The sequence below is a fragment of the Symsagittifera roscoffensis genome, chromosome 6 (genome assembly GCF_963678635.1).
Source record: "Symsagittifera roscoffensis chromosome 6, txSymRosc1.1, whole genome shotgun sequence".
NCBI lineage: Eukaryota > Metazoa > Xenacoelomorpha > Acoela > Convolutidae > Symsagittifera > Symsagittifera roscoffensis.
Window position 1 is genome coordinate 8,320,506 of NC_087067.1, and position 18,893 is coordinate 8,339,398.

The following is an 18,893-nucleotide window of genomic DNA, read 5'->3' on the forward strand; positions in this document are numbered from 1 at the left end:
TTGTATTTTAGCAAGATTTGTAAATTACAAAACTTTTAGTTTACAAGACTTGTGAAATACAAGTCATGTAATCAACCGAACTTTATAATCATACGTAAAATAAGGTCTTTATAATAAATTTTACAAAAAATCCAGTTTTCTAAATTTATGTCGCTTGTACTCACCAGTTGTGGACACAGCCATTTTTCCACAGTCGGGTAGAACTATGACGTCCATAACCCACACTTTGTGGACCATTTTCTTGTTGCCATTGTCCTGTTGCTCCGTTGCTACTCTGTAAACTTTGCCCAATGATAACTCGTGCTGGTCCCACACTCCAAACTCACCTATAGAGGTCACTTCAAAGTCATAACACCAACTAATTACGCGTTATTTTTGTTTTTTATTAACCCCCAGCCCAGCTCCCACCCTTCAACCTTGGGCATTTTACTCCGTGGGGGAGGGAAATATCAGCCATTTCGCCGCAGCCGGTCCGACCTTGAGGAGGCGAATGACACTGCGTCCCCTCCAACAATGATCGAAGCATTTATGTCATCATTATAGACAGGGGTTTATAGACAGGGGCTTATAGACAGGGGCGGATTTTCAAAAAAAAGGTGAAATTTTTGTCGACTTTTTTTAGGTCGACCAAATTGGTTTTCTGAGATCTCCCAAATCACTATAAAGACCCCATTTCAACCCAATTTTCTCCACCGCAGGCAAATTTTTTTAAAAACGGTTCAAAAAAGGCGTTTTTAGGAACTTTTTGAAAAATTTTGCCCAAAAAATCGCGTTTTTTCGACGCGCGCTGCCCCCTCAAAATTAGCACATTTTGACGCCAAAGCTTTTTTTAGGTGTGTACTCCATCTCAAATTATCATATATTGTTGCTAAGAAACGCCATTATAAGAATTCGAAAAATTTCGTTGATTTTTTGCCTGTTGATTTCTTTTTTTCCGTTCACTTCAGAAAAAAACATGTTGACAACCGCGAATTCTCATACTGAGGTTTTCTCATACTGAATTTGACAATTTCCTTGTGAATTCGATAAAATCCTGATAAATTTTCGGCTGATTTGTTTTCTCACAAACAACAGAAGTTTATTATTTCTTCTTGTTATTTTTATTATTATGATTATTATTATAATTATAACACTTGACAATGTAAATGTTGGTAACTTCGGCTGAGCAGAAAGAACAAAAATTCACAAACCTTCTTTTGAGAAAGATACATATCGACTTGGGTTCCTAATCAACACTACTTTCACCGTCGGCTCCTGGTGATTATGTCTGCAAAGTCGAATCCTAGGCTTGCTTTGGAACGGGCTCTTCAATTGCGCTTCCATACTATCTCGTTCCAGGTACTTTTGAAGCATGTAGGTCACAAAATCCATGAGTAACACATACCCTGTGCTTTTGCTGTCGACTTTTTTGAATAACACCTCAATTTCTTCGTCCCACTCGGAAGATTCGATGGCCATGGCTCGCTTGACGCAAGTTTCGAATTCGTCGGGTAGCATCATTCCTGGCTGTTGGATTACGTCCCCCTCTTGGTACGTTAAAGGGTCTATGGAGGTGGTAGGAACGTGTTCCTGAAAAATTTTTGGGCATATTTATTGTCCTTTTCAAGCTCTGCGGTTTATCAAGGTGCATTGTAAATACATTATTATTTTTAAAGAAAAACGAAAACAAATTATGTTTTTGTCAAATTGATCTGCTGAAAAAAATCAATGAAATGCATGAAATTTTGTACTTTTCACCAATACGATTTGAACACATTTTTTGGGTGATACAGTCACCAGTCAAAGGGGCATTTTTGTCTAATTTCAATCCGGTTAGACGCCCCATTTTACAGTAGTTGCACATAAATAGACATAAAAGTAAAGAGTTTTTCTGTGCATTCCATCGTTTTAAAACTGTAAGTCGCAGCTTATTTGTTTCACGATTCAATTCTCGAACAGGTGGAATAATGATATCTAAAATCAGGAATGTAATTGTGAGCTTCAACTTGGACATGCGCAGTGAACACTGGGTTTTTGCGGGTCGACTTAACAACCCCCCCCCCCCCCCCTTTAAGAAAGGGGGGAAATTGCTAAGTAGAATAAAACAGTCGAATTTTCGACCAATCAGAATGCAGCAAAATAAAATTCGCAATAGAAAGCTCTGTGATAATTTACTGCATTTATTCAATTTATTCATAGGGGGGAGGGGGAGATTGTTAAGCAGATACCATAGATACCTAGCAAGAAAGGGGAACTAAAACATCTTAATTAAGCTTAATGCCAGTTTTTTGCTCGAAGTTTTTTATATCGAGTGCCCACAAATTGCCCAGTGTTCATATGCATGAATCAAGACTGAATTTGAGTATACATGGTCGGACTCAAAAACATTAATTTCTCCATATATGCCCCTAACACGTGACATGATAAAATATCAAAGTAAACCTAGAGTGAATTGGTTAGATTGTTTATTGACATAAGGTAGAATGGTGTAAAAGGTAGAACTTCATATAAGGCAAAATGACAGAATAATTTATTGTCTGCTACCTTTGTTCAAGTTTAATTGGTCATTAAGATAAAATTATGATTAATGAAAATTGTTTGTAGTTCCAAAAATTCTTCATATTCCAAAAATTACCTGTTGCGCAAAAAACTTTGCAAAATATCATCATTCTAGATTTAGAAATTTTACCTGGAACATTCTGACTAGGTCCATCACGTGACTTAACTTCATCGTGTCCTCAATCTTTTTCTCTCCCCGTTTGACAGTGTCCAAATCAGTGATGATACTCTTGGCAGAGAGGGTACTGCTCTTACTCTGAGCACTCCCCCTCACACCCACTCCTTTGGTAGCTTTGATCATCGCCTCCATGCCAGATGGAAATAGGTGGGGGAACTCGGAAGTCAGGTAGTCCAGGATCTCTTTGCGACGCTCCTTGTTAAAAAAAGTTCTGAAGTGGTTAAAGGTCTGATTTAGGTCTGAATTGATTAGTTATATTTTAATCGATTTTCTTATAACTTGTGACGCAATTTGTAGGCAAAAAGTAAATTAGGAAACGCTCGAGCTACAAATTAAATTACATCGATTTAGGTGAATAAGAAAAAAATCTTCTACGTCAGTGTAAGTAAGTGCCTCAAAAGTGTTTATTTTCAATGTCTCGTCAAAACAATCATTAAATTCTAAGCAAATAATTTATTTCGAAGGTTAGTTTTTGCATGCGAGGGATCCAAGTTAGTAAATTTTCTGCATTTTTTTTAGTTTTGGACTATTTAAGCCAGCAATTCAATGGATTCTGGAAACGGCTAGAGCAAACATAATGTTTTAAAGTATCGGCCAAATTGGAAGGAATATTAAGGAACAGAACAATGTAAGGAACAAAAGGCCATGTAATCCGATGGCAGAATTAAATCTTCCAGATTAAATAAATCAACACAAAGCAATTGCAGGTTGAGATTTTAAACCAGTTCTAAACCAAATTTCTCAAACGAAACCTCAGGAATGCATATTTTTATACACGACTAAAAAAAATTAGAATGAAATGCTTCTTGTAGAGCTACGACGTCAAATTTTGGTGGAATGATGTCCTCGCTAAAGGACTTGTCTGCCTACTTTTAATATGTCGCGTAAATAAAACAAATAAATTTCTCGAGAAGTATAATTTTGATTTGCAGCCCCAAAAAAACCAAATTGACGAGAATTCTTGATATATATAGGCATTAAAATTACGGAGACACAAGCTTTATAGCATAAAAAAACGATTGTTCTAAGGTTTCGGCGGAACTCGAAAAATTAAAAATGGCTGGCCTAAAATTGCTCGTCGACAAAATGTTGCAACCCCCCATTCCCCCTCAACATAGTCAATGTTGCGCAGTTTTCATGATTGCTTCATTTCAAACCATCCTTAAATCAACCCATTTTTGTTATAAAAACCCCTTTAAACAAGAATAGCTCCCGTTTGTAAGATGCAACGTGTGAATGGCTGATCAAGTTTTTTAAGACTGATTGGTTAGCTATTTACTAACTGATTGGTTAGTTTTTTTTACTAACTGTTTGGTTAGTTTTTTATTAACTGATTGGTCAGTTTTTTACTAACTGATCAGTTAGTTTTTTTTAATTGGTTAGTTTTTAGTAACTGGTAAACATACATGACTCATCGCCAACTCCTTTGGACCATTGGGCGCATTTGGAGTGTTGGAGTAACTGCTGTTCATTGAATTCCCCCCACTGGATGGCACGTTAAGAAAACTCACCCCTGATTTGTTCATCCTATTTCCTCTCATGTCACCCACCTTTCATTGAATCTTGTTAGCTTTCACCCCCCTCCTCCTATTGTAAAAAGGGGGTTTTGGTACCAGGAACAAAAATTGCATATGCTTAACCGTTGCATTCTTTTTTACAGGGGCGAAAATTTTCTACTCGTTTTTACCAATTAGCATAGGGGGGCTAGTTAACAAGATCCCTTATGTTCGATTTCTTCAGCTTCGCTTATCGATCCCAATGACACGTTCACGTTCACTTTGGAGTCCATTTTGGAGAAGTTTCTTCTGAAGCTTCAATAATTTTTGTAAATAAGCTGTTGTATTTTAATTCTGTTGTAGTATTTTCAAACTAAACATTGAAACGTTCAAAAACAGCATTACATAAACAACTAAGCTTTATGGTGATCAGAACGTTAAGAATTACAGTTTTAAGACTGTTTCACGCAAAGTAATTTTCAAGCATGCTCGCATAAATCATTTTTTGAGAGACAAGTCTACCAATATCTGATAGATGTCTTTTTTGAAATCCACAAAACATCAAACATTAAGATTAATTTTTGCATATCTCGTGGACAAAGAGGATCATAATTGGATCAATTTAACAGCCTTCCCAACCCCCTCCCTCTTCGTTTGCTTAAGTAGAAGTACTTCAACTGCTTCTTAGCGTCACATTACCTTTTCCGGGACTTTTGACGACTTTGATCGCCTTTTTTTATTAAACAGCTTAATAACTACTCAAATATTGCTGGAGAACCGCTCAAACCGTTCAAATCTTAAGCGGTTTTTGAGCGTGATCTCTACCCGGGAGGATGTTTACTTGGCTCTAAGTGGAAAACTTGAGACAATCAGAACCCAGCAATGCATGGCAGCGCTCAGCAATTTAGTCAAAATAAACGCTGGAGTTGAGGATCTTCACTTGGTCTATCTAAAAGGGGGGAGCTTGTTAAATTGATCCTCATTATTAACACAGAGGTGAAGTTGCACTTCGCATACATAAGCAAAAATATGACAGATAACGCTACTGGGAAAAACTGAATGAGTAAAACTTTGAGTCTACAAAATTTCTTAAGAGAGGCACGCGAATTATGTAGCATTAGCAGTACCAGTCAAGGTGGAAAAAAGAAACTTACCAACTAACATGCCTCAATTTATGGAGCAGTTTATGGAGCAGTAATTATAAGAAAAAATTAAATGCAATAATAATTTTAAAATTTTCTTTTCAATTTGAGATTTTCTGTGAAAATCATTTTCCCACACGCCATATTAAGTACAAAGTGATAAATTTCGCTCCAAGTAACAAATCAATTGTGGCAAGTAAGCTTTCTTCAACCAATTCGGAACGATTTCTAGGATGGATTAAATCTCCGCTTACGCGTTAATAGCGCGAAATATATCGCGCGTTAGCTGTCCCAAATTGGCCAAAATGGAACTTTTTAAACCCCCATAACTCTGAGAAAAAAAATTCTGGTGAAATCCCTTTCCAAATTTAAGCTCAGGACAACAACACTTTTTGAATGATATTTTTAAAATCCCGTCAAAAATGGCTAGTTAAAAAGTCGAAATTTGTCTGAAGAAAAAAAACCCGAGCACAAATATTCCGTTAATTTCCTTACGAAAGTCGGAACATTAACAGTCTGTGTTAATATCCTTAGCATTGTCTGCACTTAATAGCTGGATAAAAAAGAACACTTTTCAAAATGAACACATTTTGTCGCAATAATTGCATTGCAACAGTACTTGTGACTTAAGTTGGAAAAGAGAGAGCTCATGCCATAACACAAGTTTTGCTTGTGTAAACAATACAATCATCTGAAAATTCTTTTGATTACTGTTTTTTGTTTCAAATTTTGAGCGGTTTCAAAACAAATGCAATCATCGAAAAACATATGAGCTAATTTGAGCCTGGGAACTTTTTTTAAATTTCGAATGAGGAAACAGAATTGCGTTTTATTCGAGCTTCTCACCTTTATTATCTTGAGTGAGCCCTATGGTGCCAAATTGTCTCATGAGAGGTTGCCAGGTTGCTCAACTTTTTTTGTCCTTGTGCTTTTTTTGCGATTTTGCTGGATACTGTTCGATATACGTGTTGCCGAAAATTAAAAATTCAATTGATGCTTTCCAGGTGAAATTCAAGTCCATTTTTGACCAAAAAAGTGTGAGCTTTACTGGAATGGGACATCATCGTAATCAAGAACTAATTATATTTTAATAAGTTCATCGAAAGCTGCATGGGTTCTGACTTTCTAGTTTGCAACAACGATGGAAGACATGATTGATGTTCGAAAAAGTTTTCAAAAATAAACTCTGTAATTATCTCGGTAGACGGAAATATAAAAACCTTGGTCTCAGAGTTGTTTCCAAAAGCTCATCAAGATTCAAAAACAGTCAAATGCTTTTTTTGCATTTCCATACAGACGTGTATCAATTTATTGTTCCTACAACTTCACGGAGTAGAAGCATAGAACTATGGCGTAAGGGTTTTCGCTCCCAATCTGGCTTACCACCACGAAAGCTGGTATAGGGTCAAGGATAGAACATTATTAAAGTTCTATTGGGTTATTAAAAATAAAAATATTTTAAAGTCTGTGATCAGGAGTTTTCTTAAAAACTAGACCATTGAAAATGGGTAAAAAAATTGTATTCCAACAATTTTTAGTTTTTTTTTTGGTTTTCCGCGCAAAAAAGGTACCACAAATAATCATCGATCTGAGTTGAGTGAACAAGCATGTTAAAGCCTTTTAAGACGTGATTCGAATGACCTTAAAAAATTTCTTAAAAAATTTCCCAGTGATGACAAAAAACCGGTTTGAAGTTTTTGACTTTTCTTCTATTTTTCGAAGGAATAAAGCGCTCGATCTATTAACGTTCGTTATGTATAAAAATTACCAATTTTGGATCAAAAAATACTTCATTTAAAAATAAGAAAATGCAGTTTTGAAAGCCTTATTTAGCGCTCCTCTGGCAAGAAATTTTTTTCGAAAATGTGAAATTCTTAGCCCAAAAAAATTGAAGAACAAAAATTTTTTCTTTGAAGACAATTGTAGTCATTTATGCCTAATTCACTAAATTTCTCCGCGTTTATATAGCTCGTTTATATAGCATTTTCACTTGAGGAACAAGAAAAGACCTTAATTTAAAAAAAAAACTCCTAGGAATGTGGTCGGAACATTCTGTGCTAATTGCACAGCAACCAGATATCCTTGTTATTTTTGACTTTGATTCTTGAAAGAATATGGGCGGAAGAATGTGTGCTTTTTGTGCAGAAAAAAATTATTTCTGTTTCTTCGCGAAATTGCTGTTAAATTTAGAGCATAAGAACACATGTTAAGAACATAAGATATCTGAGAATAACATAACGCTAAGAAGAAGATTTTAAACGGTGATATCATACGTATCGAGTCTCGGAATCTGAGATTAGCTTTACTTGATTCTGAGAAAAGACATCCTCAGGTTTGCATCTGCAGAAAATTGATTTTAAGCATGTTTTGTGCTTAAAATTTAGGCAAATAAGTGATCATGAGTCTACACGCACTGACAAAAAAGGATTAAGATCAGTTTAAATCAACGTTAATAGAGATTATACAAAACTCGAGCACCTAAAAAGCCTAATTGCACATGTTCATTGATTTACAGCGAATTATAACGGTGTTTGCTCGTAGGAAATAAATCTTTTTGTCTGAAAAATTGATTAAAATTGTTTCAAATGGATTTTCGCAAAACTCCTAAGTACCATAAAAGTCTACAAAATTGATTCATATCAGTTTCTGAGGAGTTGAAATAAACCAACTTCTAGCGTTGTAAAATATTCAGGCTTATTTTATCAGTACTTCTGCTCAAAAATTTTGAGCAAAAATTTGTTTTCGAGAAAAGTCACCGTCAGTGCAAATGTAATCTAGTCGCTTGAGAAGCGTTGTTTATCGCAAGCCATTAGTTTCGAGTGATCCTTTTTAAACATTGCAATCTAAGGATTCTGGCTCCAGTAAAAAGCTATATAAAGTCAAAAAGATGGAAAAATTTAAATTGACTTTTTTAGCCTGGAAATATGATCGATTTAAAATTGACCCAAATCCATCTTAATTTATATTAATTTATCTTATCAATTTATCTGGAAATGAAAAAATTAAAATTGCTTTACGTCCATTTCAATTTACAATTTTGAATCTACATACAATCATTTAAAATTATCTCAATCCATTAACCCCCCCCCCCCCCCCAATATTTTAAATTTTTGTTTATTATTTTTGTTGTTTTACTTGTAATTATGGCTAAACGCGTTAAGTTTACATTGTAGGGTATGAAATACAAATTTGTTCACAGTTGCTAGTTTGTTCACTATGCCAAGTTACATATCAATTCGTTAAACTAGTTTTTCAAAACTTAAATTTGAAGGTGTTAAAGAGTGGAAAAGAGGCAATTTTTGCCAGTTCGTGTAAGACAAGAACAAACCGAAAGGCCATCAGACCAACTTTTTAAGCGCTTCAAAACATACTTCAAATCTATCAATAGAAGATTAAATCAAATCTACCCCATTAAAACAGTTGTTTGTGAAAATACATGTTCAATATTGATATCCGTATGTTGCATCAGCCGGATTTTTAAATTCATAATAAACTACGAAAACCAATAGCAATATCTTAGATTTCTGAAAAAGCGCAGAATTTTGGAAAAATAAATCAAATAGTACAGCGATTCCAAGAAAGTGAGTAATAAATGAATCAAATTTTGTAAAGTTATGAGAAACTTTCGTTTTGAAGTCCCTAAATTTTCATTTCGGCTTGAAGTCTGGTCTGGTCGACTTGATGTCCGGCACCCAATTATAATAATCAGGTTCTGTTCACCGTCAAGCAAAATTTAAAAACAATCTTTCATTGAGTTTTTTCAGTTCGCCAAAATTTTTCGAGTCATCGTTCTTTTATCAATCAGACCCTACCTTTCTAAATCCAACTCGTTTCTGAATCATGATTTTTATCAGGTTCTTAAATTTTGATTGAAAATAATCAGTTGACTTCCAATTCGACAATAGCTCCAATCCCATTTAAATTAATTAAATTCTTCACATTGTCCACGGTTTGGTCACTTAGTGGATAAAATCCTCGAGCGAAATAGAGGGTTTAAATTAGAATGCAACAAATGGCTATTGTGACCAGCAGGGGAAATGAAATATTTACCCCACGCTACTCACAGTTTTTTTTATTGTTTGCCATTTGGACCACTAAGCAAGAGTTGCAAAAAATTAGGTTACAACAAATTGGTCATTATAAAGCAAAACCTATTTTTTATACAATTACTGAAAATTTTAACTGGCGTGACAAAAAATTTCAGCAAAAATGATACATCAGTCTTCATCAGCAAGAAAATTTCACCCATTGAATTATTTAAAACACCTGAACAGAAAACTGAATGAACACTCCATGGTAAATTGATGCATGACACGCTTCTGCTCCAAAATAGGGCAAATTATAGAATTATCTTCTCTAGCGAAATAGCGCTGAAGAAAAGTTCACAGAGCTTGTTCAACCGCATAATGGAATGGTAGAAAAAAAAGACATTTCAATCAAGATGAAAACTGTAATTTAATCCATTCTCTTTGCGTTTAATTCAATTTTGGTTGTTAATCAAAATCAAAGCATTCAAAAAATTTCAAACTCTTTTTGTCTACCAAATCATCACTTTTTTTTAGCATTCGTCTACAAAATCATCACTTTTTAGCATTCGTCTACCAATTATTATTTTTTAGCATTCGTCTGTTAACAAATATCATTCTATCAAAAATGAACCCTAAATTTACTACAAAAATTGTAAATTGCAGAAGCATTGAGTTTCAATAGGGCGAACCTACGCCCCTCCCTAAAATTATTTACAGCACAACCTGTGAATTAGATGTGACAGGTCTATAGCCTTTGCGAGGCTACATGAGAATCCTATTGTCAACAAATGACCCCCTGGCTGAAAAACAATCAATAGGTAGTTATGTTAAAAGATATAAGTTGTTACCGCTGCATTTCCGCAATTTGCTGATGATTTTACCCTGCTGATTTTTTATGAGTCTGTGATAACCTAACTATTTCAACTTTTTGGCCATTTATGATTACCATTTACACACCGCTTTTTGTTCGTCGTTTTATGATGCACATGCAGGTATGCATAATTTGACCGAATTGCTATCAACAGCTTCGCAGTGTTTTTTTTGATTTTTAAAGAGTTTTTCTATTGATGACCATAAACTCCAAATAATTTCGAAGGAAAAAATTAAAACTTGAACTAACTGAAGACTTAGAGGCAAAACATCTAAATGAAAGAACATAGCCGACAGAGAGTTGAAAGGACTTAATGAATGCAAAATAAACATAAAAAAAGCACTGACATATTTTTCTGAACAATCTCAGAAAAAATCGAATTTCCCCAGAAACAAAATTATGGCCTTGAAGCTCTTGGAATTTCTAAACAATTTAAGATCGACACTTTTTTGATAAACTTCGCTCAATTGAAGAAAACTGGATCCATAAGATTTTTTTTTTCGTTGGGAAATCTGATAATGAAATTAGAAGTCGATCACGTTTTTGTGACCTTTACACCTTCGCTGCTCGATAAAGGAGTTTGCCTTCCTTTTAACAAAAGAAAATAACTGAAATTAAAAAGAAAAAAAATCAGACCGCATAAAAGTAAATTATTAAAGACTTTTCCTGAAAAACCGACAAAAAAAATCATCGCTATCTACATAAAAGTTTTAATAATCAAGAAAAGATCTAGATGGTGTCTAAACCTAAATTGAAAGTTTACTTTTTCTATCTTTTTAATTTTTTTTCAAAGGAGCCGAAAAAAATGACACATGCTTTGGAAAGTAAGAAAAACAGACACAATGAAATGTCAAACAAAAACAGAATCAGAGAAGGTTGCTATCGAATAACGAATTCTTTCGAAACTTAAATCAAATCACATAATCAAACAATCTCGTTCTCAGAAAATTCAGATTAACTTGCCTCTATCGCATGCATGTCAATCATGTAGTTTTTTTAAGTTTCAACTTCTAATTGAAAAGTTTTCACTTGAAGCATAATTCAGAAGTGTTCACAAAAATGTCATTTTTATCAATAAAACTTTTCTTCAAATTCACGTAAACGCAAAATTGTTCAGTTGATGTGTAAGCAGCAGAAAACTATACTTTAAAACTACATTGCAAAAAAAAAGATTAAACAGTTGACCATGATGGGGCTTGAAAACGATACCTCACTCAACCCTTTACGGTCATTTTTGAGTTAATTTAAGTATCGTGAAAAATTCGGGTTTTAACCCAGCTAAAATGGTCAAAACTTTCAAAATGTTCCCAAAAAATGTTTTGCAAAAAAGATGTATCATGAGTATATAATTTTTTTAATACGTATTTCGCTCGAATAGTATCAAAAAGACCACCTGTCTAAACTAAAAATGAGACTTTGTCTCATTAATTTTTATCAGTTTCATCACTTGGACGAGTATAGCTACAAAAAGGAACTCGGTAGCAGATTTTTTTATATCAAAGCCACGCAAAGTGGCTGATAAACCCCATAATTTTCTGAATTATTAAGAATAAGCACGGAGTTGAAGCTGCGCTTCCTAAACACAAGCGAACAAACGCCAAGAAAAACCCATTGAAATTTTAATAAAAGACTTTTGTGGGAAGTGATGCTCAGTAATTGGACATTCAAGTTTTCGAGTTGGCTTCCCGAAACAATTGTGCCGCTGACACTAATAGAAACCAAAGACAAACGGCAACAGGGAGTTTCAAATTTGACAAAGCAAATTTTGTAAGTATTAATTTAAAATGTAAAAAGCTAAAGGCAACCACACTAACTGTGCTTGAAAATGATTAACCATTGTTTGAAATTGAAACAGTCCTCATACCACCGAGTTTTTAACTTGAAACTATGAACTTCCCTCTTTGTACCATAATTCACTTGATAGTATAGAAGAAACTGAAACAAGTATAATAAATAACAAACTGCGCCTCACTATTGTTGTTTAGATTTTTTTCCTCCTAACTTTTATGCTCTTATTATTTATTAAAATTGAGGTTTATTGACTTCGGTCTAAGCTTCTAGAGAACGAGTGCATTAAAATTGACTTAATTTTTGTCATTTTAAGCCCAAGTTTTTTATGAGCGAGCTTCTATTTCAAAAAGACAGCAAGAGTGAATATTCATTTTAGGAACAAAAACAATCTTTATAAACTTTAAAAAACTGGTTTTGGTAACATACGTGACTCTATGTGACATGGAAGAAACATGAAGGCGTACAGAAATACTTTAAAAATTCTAATTATGATGTACCTGTGTACCACATCAGAACCATGTACCATACATAATCATGACAATGGTTTTAGTGCTAAATTATATATTATTATATCTCTTTCAATCTGACTCCATCGACACTAAACAATATCAAAAGTTTTTCGCGTCAAGAAAAACAGCTTCGAAAATTTCGAGCACGTCAGGCTGTTAAGACTAACTTCGAGCAAGTACAGCGAGTGAGGAAGGTTTATTATATAAAAATGGCTATTGAAGCTATACAAAATTAGTTTAACCGAAGCAAAAAATAAAGTTATTAGAAACACTGTTAATCCATGTAACGTTTTTCTGAGACTTAAACTGAAAATTCAGCGAACTAATGCTTAAAATTGTTGAAATTTTCCTAGAAAATTTGTTTGAACCATTTATTGACGAACTTTTGTATTTTGTTATCTTTTTTTGAAAAACAACTGATGTAAATCCAATGCTTATGTTCTTACAGCTTCTTCAACCACACTGCCGTGCCTAAGAACCGGCCTAAAAATGAAAAAATATATAATTTTCGAAGTTTTTTTAAATAACAGTGATCGGAACAATCTGTGCTCTTGCACAACAATCTGGTATCCTTACTTTTAGTTGTTTCCGAATTTCCTCATATGCGCAGTCCCAAATACAGTGATAAACTTCGAGTCTGGTTTGAATACTTGGATCATCAAGCTTGCATCAATTTAATTTGAACTTTATCTAGAAAGCTGATAAAAATTTGCTTACACTCCGGGTTAAAAGAAAACTGGTAAGCTCCAGCGCAATATTTCTACGATTACGACAAATTCTTAATTTTTAAACCACTTTACTTCTGCAAAAAAAAATCGAAGATAAAAATGTTTTTATTTTGAGTTTAGAGCATCAATATCTTTCACTTATATACCAAACTAAATTTTGGACAAAAAAGATGGAATAATTGTGTTCAGTTTATTTTTTTGCCTTGAAACAAAGTTCTACTTCTGAGATTTTTTTTCGTAGAGTTAGGGGTCAGTCAAACTTTCAGAGATGGTCTCAATTAGCTGACTAGAAACTGCATAAAAAATTTAACGAAACTATTGAGCTCATTCAGTAGCATAGGCTGGAAAAAGAGAACAGATCGCATACCAATATAAAATATAACTAGCGTGTAACGATATTCCGATGCTTCGATCTTTTAAATACTATTAAAACACGACATATACTAGAAATCAGATCTGCATCCCTTTCCTTTGCGTGTACACTGACAGCACCCAATTACAGGATTGGTAATTTCAAATTTCGCAAATTTGTTTTTTTAATATATATCTTAATTCTTTGAAAAATTTAAAGTGAATTCAAAAACGTCACATCTCTGAAACTACAAACAACTGAGCAGTCGCATGTTGCAACTCCTGAGAGTAATCATACAGCACCTAACCATTGCATTACACGATATAGCCTAAACTTGAAACATATCATTTGTTAACCATGGAAAAAATACGTTGAAAAAACTGAAAGGTGACCAGATAATGAAGCCCGCATTTTAATATATAATAGATATGAACATTTTATATTTTGCAAGCTAGAGAAACCATTTGAAAAAACATCAGTTGAAAAAATATATTGATATTTCGTTTTTCACAAACCTTTTTCAAATGCAAAACTGCACACTGACGCGGTACTTGAAAAACATTTCTGTCATTTTAGGTCTATAATTAGAGAAGCTAACATACACAGGCACAACAAAAAACAAAGAAGCTTTGAAATGATTTCAAATAATCGTGCAACTTTTCAGATCCAATACAATACACAATTTGATTGATTATTTGAATTTATATTTTTGTTGAAGCAAATTCGTATCGCGTCATTCAAAAACCAAGATTTTTCGTCGCAACTTAAGATTCCATTCCGTCACAACCATTGACAAACAAGATCATGAAGGTCAGTGATTTTAAGCGACAAATTATTTGCTGTCGCGACTCGACGCGCTTAAATAGCTAGCAAAAAACAGGATAACCAGTTCCCTTTTCTTATAAAACAAAAAGAAATCTAGAACAAAAAAATCGGTTTTTTGAGAGTTTTCCCCTCATTTTGGAGCTTAGGAAACTCTCTGATGTTTTATTAGTATAGACAATTGAAAAAGGTTTAAAAAACTGCAAGAATGAAAGGCAATTTTGGTCAAAAAAAATTCGTTAAAAATAGAATAAAATTGGCTGTCATCAAATTTGAGTTTGGCTTCATCACTTTTTGCGAAATTTGGTCCGACTCTCGGGAAAAAGTCGATCAATTTTTTCGACTTCAAATATTTTTCCGATTTTTTTTGGAATCCGAACTACAGCTGAAAAGACTTTAATAAAATACTACAATTGACCCCCTAAAAGCTTTCTTTGACGCTTTAAAAATCGGGCGAAAAAAATTTTGTTGGCGACATAGTTCTTTTCTGTTACTTTGTGACGTGGTCTGACCAAAAAATTTATGAATCACAATTCTTCGCCAAGAGATAGTCAAAATTACTTTCAGTTATTTCTACGGGAAAAGCAATTAAGACAACTTTCCAGCTCTTAACGACATTTACTTCTTGATTTAGGTCGGGTCATTATTCATATTCATCATTTTTGCCCGAAATCGAGAATGCTTTAAAATCAGAAGGAGAAACTGCTATGACGACCAAAGAACGGATATTAAATAAGATTATAAAAGAAATTAAAGGAATTTATAGTGCAGATAGTTCCCTCAAAACATACTAGGGCATTAAAAGACCAAATTCCGGATAAATTTCTTGCTAAGAACACGTATCTGCGCTTCTTATTTGGCTGGCACCACGATTGTTTCCTGTTATCTTCAAACTCTATTGGTAACTTAAGTGCTTTTGCTGAAATCAGGAGACAAAAAATTATGAAAATAAAACTCTACATCAAAAAATATTCGAATCAAATTTTGTTTTAAATCCGCTCAGTCAAATCCGACGAAGTGTGAGTCAAGTGTTTTCACTTTTTTCATTAATTCAACTCGAATCGAAGTCTTGCTGTTCAATTGTGATCAACTTTACTTCCGGTACCATATGAACAAATTTCATAAACATCCGGTTTTTTCGTCATTTCATTCCCATCGCGATTTTCTAGGCACCTGTCGGTAAGTCCCATCCGATTGATACTGTATTTTGTAATCAGCTGTGGATCTCACTTGCATGTTCCAGTAGACGAGGTATCCAAAAACACAAGTAGCTGCCATTCCTCCACCCCACATCACAAATTTGTTCTAGGAAAAAAACGAACTTTTGACCGCGACCAAGATAACTCTTATAAGTATATTTAAGCGCTATGCTATACTTAGCGCTATGCGTGCCCATGTAATGCTTTTTGTGTGTATAAATTGCCAATAATAATGCATCAGTCTGGCTTGAGTTTGTAATAATGATTATTTTAATAATAAGTTATAACTTCATCCTTTGACGATTTATTCTCAAGCTGAAAATCAAACTCACCGGCTTTACGTACAGCTCGAAGTTGAAAACTCGGAAGAAATTTGTTGTCTTGATAGAGTTAATTCCATCGGGTTTTGGAGGGGGCCGCTCACCGCTCGACATCTTATCTGAAAAGTTTTCGCTCAGAATCAGATTGAAGCATCAACATCAAACTTACCATATTATTGTCTCTGAAAAAGGAACAACACATTAAAAAAAACTACTCAGGATGATACCAGATCAAACAAAAATAGCCGGTTGCTGTGCAAGTAGCACAGAATTTTCCGGTGATATATTACAATAGGTGGTAGGTTCAATTTCAATAGCTGGATCGTTTTTTGTTAGACTTCTCACATTATTTATAATTTATTTCAAAAGCCAAGTTTTTCGGCAAAAGAAGTGTAAAAATTGAGTCTTAGAATGACATTTCATTTGGCAGAGTAATGTAATTACAAAAACTATCTAAATAGTAGAACAATTGATTGACATTGAAATGACTATATTATGCACAATAGTTCTGAAACTTAATTCAAGCACTATACTCAAAATTACCACCTATTGTAACATATTATCAATTTTCTTACCACACTTATCTAAAAAAATTCAAAACAATACATTTTTGAAAAACGGAAAAACACGAGAAAAAATTACATTTTTCAAGCTTTTTTTGCTCAATTTATTGTTAACTTTTTATGAAGGCTGACTGAATTAGGTGAAAATATTCCAGAATGAAAACTATCAACCAGTAAAATAACGTTGAATTTGAGCAACCTTTCTCGCACGCTATACTCGCTGTAACTTAGACTTAAGAAAAGCAAAATGTTTTCAAATCGGTTTTTCTAATCACAGGGAAGTTGTTTTAACTTTTTAAATTATTCGACTCACGACTGAAAGGTTTTTTTAAGATATATCACTTAACCTATTCCGATAAACATGCATGGTATCTCAATTTGCATGGATTTTTTTTTTAAAAGATAGAAAAAAACTAATACCAACCAAAAGACGAACTCCTTCGCCACTTTCAGAACAATAATTTAGAGCCTTCAATTCCGGAAAACGTTTAAATTGATTCTTTTTAAATTGGATACAGCTTATTTTAAAAACTGCATGAATAATTGGCAGACTTTTGCGTGGACTATTAATATCAATATAACTTAATATGAGAAAAAGTTAACACGCAAAAAATTGGCCCCTATCAGGGAAAAACCCTGAATATTTCGACTGCCCTTTAAAATCAATGAAATCGTTTTTGATCTTCCCCGTTCCGCTGTGAAAAAATACTAAGCGATATTTTAAGCGTCTAAGGTAAAATTGTATTTTTTTTTCAGTTTTTCCCACCACACCCATCACGCTATGCTTTCAATACCGGAAAACGTTTAAATTGATTCTTTTTAAATTGGATCCAGCTTATTTTAAAAACTGCATGAATACTTAGCAGACTTTTGCGTGGACTATTAATATCAATATACCTTAATATGAGAAAAAGTTAACACGCAAAAAATAGGCCCCTATCAGGGAAAAATCCTGCACATTTCGACTGCCCTTTAAAATCAATGAAATCGTTTTTGATCTTCCCCCTTCTGCGGTGCAAAATACTAAGCGATATTTTAAGCGTCTAAGGTAAAATGGTAAACTTTTTCAGTTTTTCCCCCACACCCATCACGCTATGCAAAACACAAAACGATATATGTATCATCCAGTTACATATCATTAACACCAAATAGGTTGCCTCAATTCAGTTCGTAACGATTCCTGATCCGGACATTTACGCGTTAACAGCACGTTATATATCGCGCGTAAATGGTCCTAATTAGCCAATGGTCAAGCCCCGATAACTGATTACAGGTTAAATATAGTTTTTTTTACAACTTGAGCTCAAGGTATTTATACCTTCCACATCGTATCGCTTGTTTAAGATGGCTGGTTCAAAAATCTGCAGAAAAAGCCATTCCGAGCACAAAAATTCAGTATAAGCACAAAAATTCGCAAATATAGCCACTCCGAGAACAAAAATTGTTCGTATTGTAACTGAGAATGTTCTGAATGCTCTTTAGGGTATTTTTAGAAGAAAAATTTGATACAGCTATTTTTTTTTCAAATTTTTGTTCGTTACTCTGCTCCCCCTCCCAGTCAGCCAATATCAAGGAACTGAAATTTAAAAGTTGAGCCTTGAAGTGAAATATTGCTGACAAAGTAGGGAAATTGATGCTTATGTGAGAGGAGGTTGGGTTACAATAAAACACGTTTTAAACGTAAAAAAAACACGTTTTTTTTTTAAAAAAATTTTCTCAGCTACTTTCTTGAGCACGACATGAACAAAAGCTACTGTTAAACAATCAACTCAACAATTAATTTGTTTATATCAAACATTAATTTTTCCTGCTTTTTGTAATGCAGTTGGTTTCGCACGGACCCGTAGCTCAACGCAAGAACAAATGGGAAGTACAAGTTGTAGAGAATTCCCAGGCTGCCCTAGAACTAAGGTCGCTGATTGGATTACCTCCATGTCCAGTGCTCGTTAGCTATCGGTTAGAAAAAATCAAATGAAACAAAAGTCTCTGTGGTTTCTGGAAAGAGAATTATTGCTAGTAGGGCTTATAAGTAATTATTTTCAATAAAATATGTTTTAGTGTTCAGCAATTTGCGCGTTTCTTCGGATATTTTGAGTTCGCATGAGATCGACCGCTCGAAGAGTGTACTCAACCGCACATAACTTAGATTAAGTCGAAAATCAACTTCAGATATAAGCGTCCGCCTACAAGATTTATGAGGATAAGTCTGAAACAACTTACTTTTGAAATCTATCCGTTGCAATTAGAGTCAGTTAGTCGCTTAAAATATTACACCAAAATGTAAGAAAAGAATCCAAAATTACACCAACGCAACAAAACGAGAACGAAATGCAGAAAATTCAGAAAGTATAGACCA

At 33.9% G+C, this 18,893-nt stretch overlaps 2 protein-coding genes across 6 annotated transcripts in view; one reads left to right on the plus strand and one right to left on the minus strand.

Moving 5' to 3' along the window:
* The window catches only part of LOC134848581 (WD repeat-containing protein on Y chromosome-like), a 30,649-nt gene extending 25,970 nt beyond the window's left edge, over positions 1 to 4,679 (minus strand). The window contains exons 1-5 of the mRNA XM_063866096.1: positions 4,436 to 4,679; positions 4,123 to 4,265; positions 2,669 to 2,911; positions 1,191 to 1,569; positions 165 to 326 (exon numbers count right to left, since the gene is read on the minus strand). Of these exons, the coding sequence (XP_063722166.1) occupies positions 165 to 326; positions 1,191 to 1,569; positions 2,669 to 2,911; positions 4,123 to 4,265; positions 4,436 to 4,505 (997 nt within the window). The 5' untranslated portion in view covers positions 4,506 to 4,679. The remainder of the gene's footprint in view (positions 1 to 164; positions 327 to 1,190; positions 1,570 to 2,668; positions 2,912 to 4,122; positions 4,266 to 4,435) is intronic.
* Positions 1 to 18,893, plus strand: part of LOC134848511 (uncharacterized) — a 37,482-nt gene that overhangs the window by 2,882 nt on the left and 15,707 nt on the right. Inside the window, exon 1 of one of the 5 annotated variants that reach the window (XM_063865994.1) lies at positions 9,521 to 9,804. The exons of 1 other annotated variant lie outside the window; for it this stretch is intronic. The gene's annotated coding sequence lies outside the window, so the exon portion shown is untranslated. Of the gene's footprint in view, positions 1 to 9,520; positions 9,805 to 10,281; positions 10,375 to 15,062; positions 15,357 to 18,893 lie in introns of those variants that run through there. 3 more of the 5 variants (XM_063865999.1, XM_063865996.1, XM_063865998.1) reach the window with 3 other exon arrangements.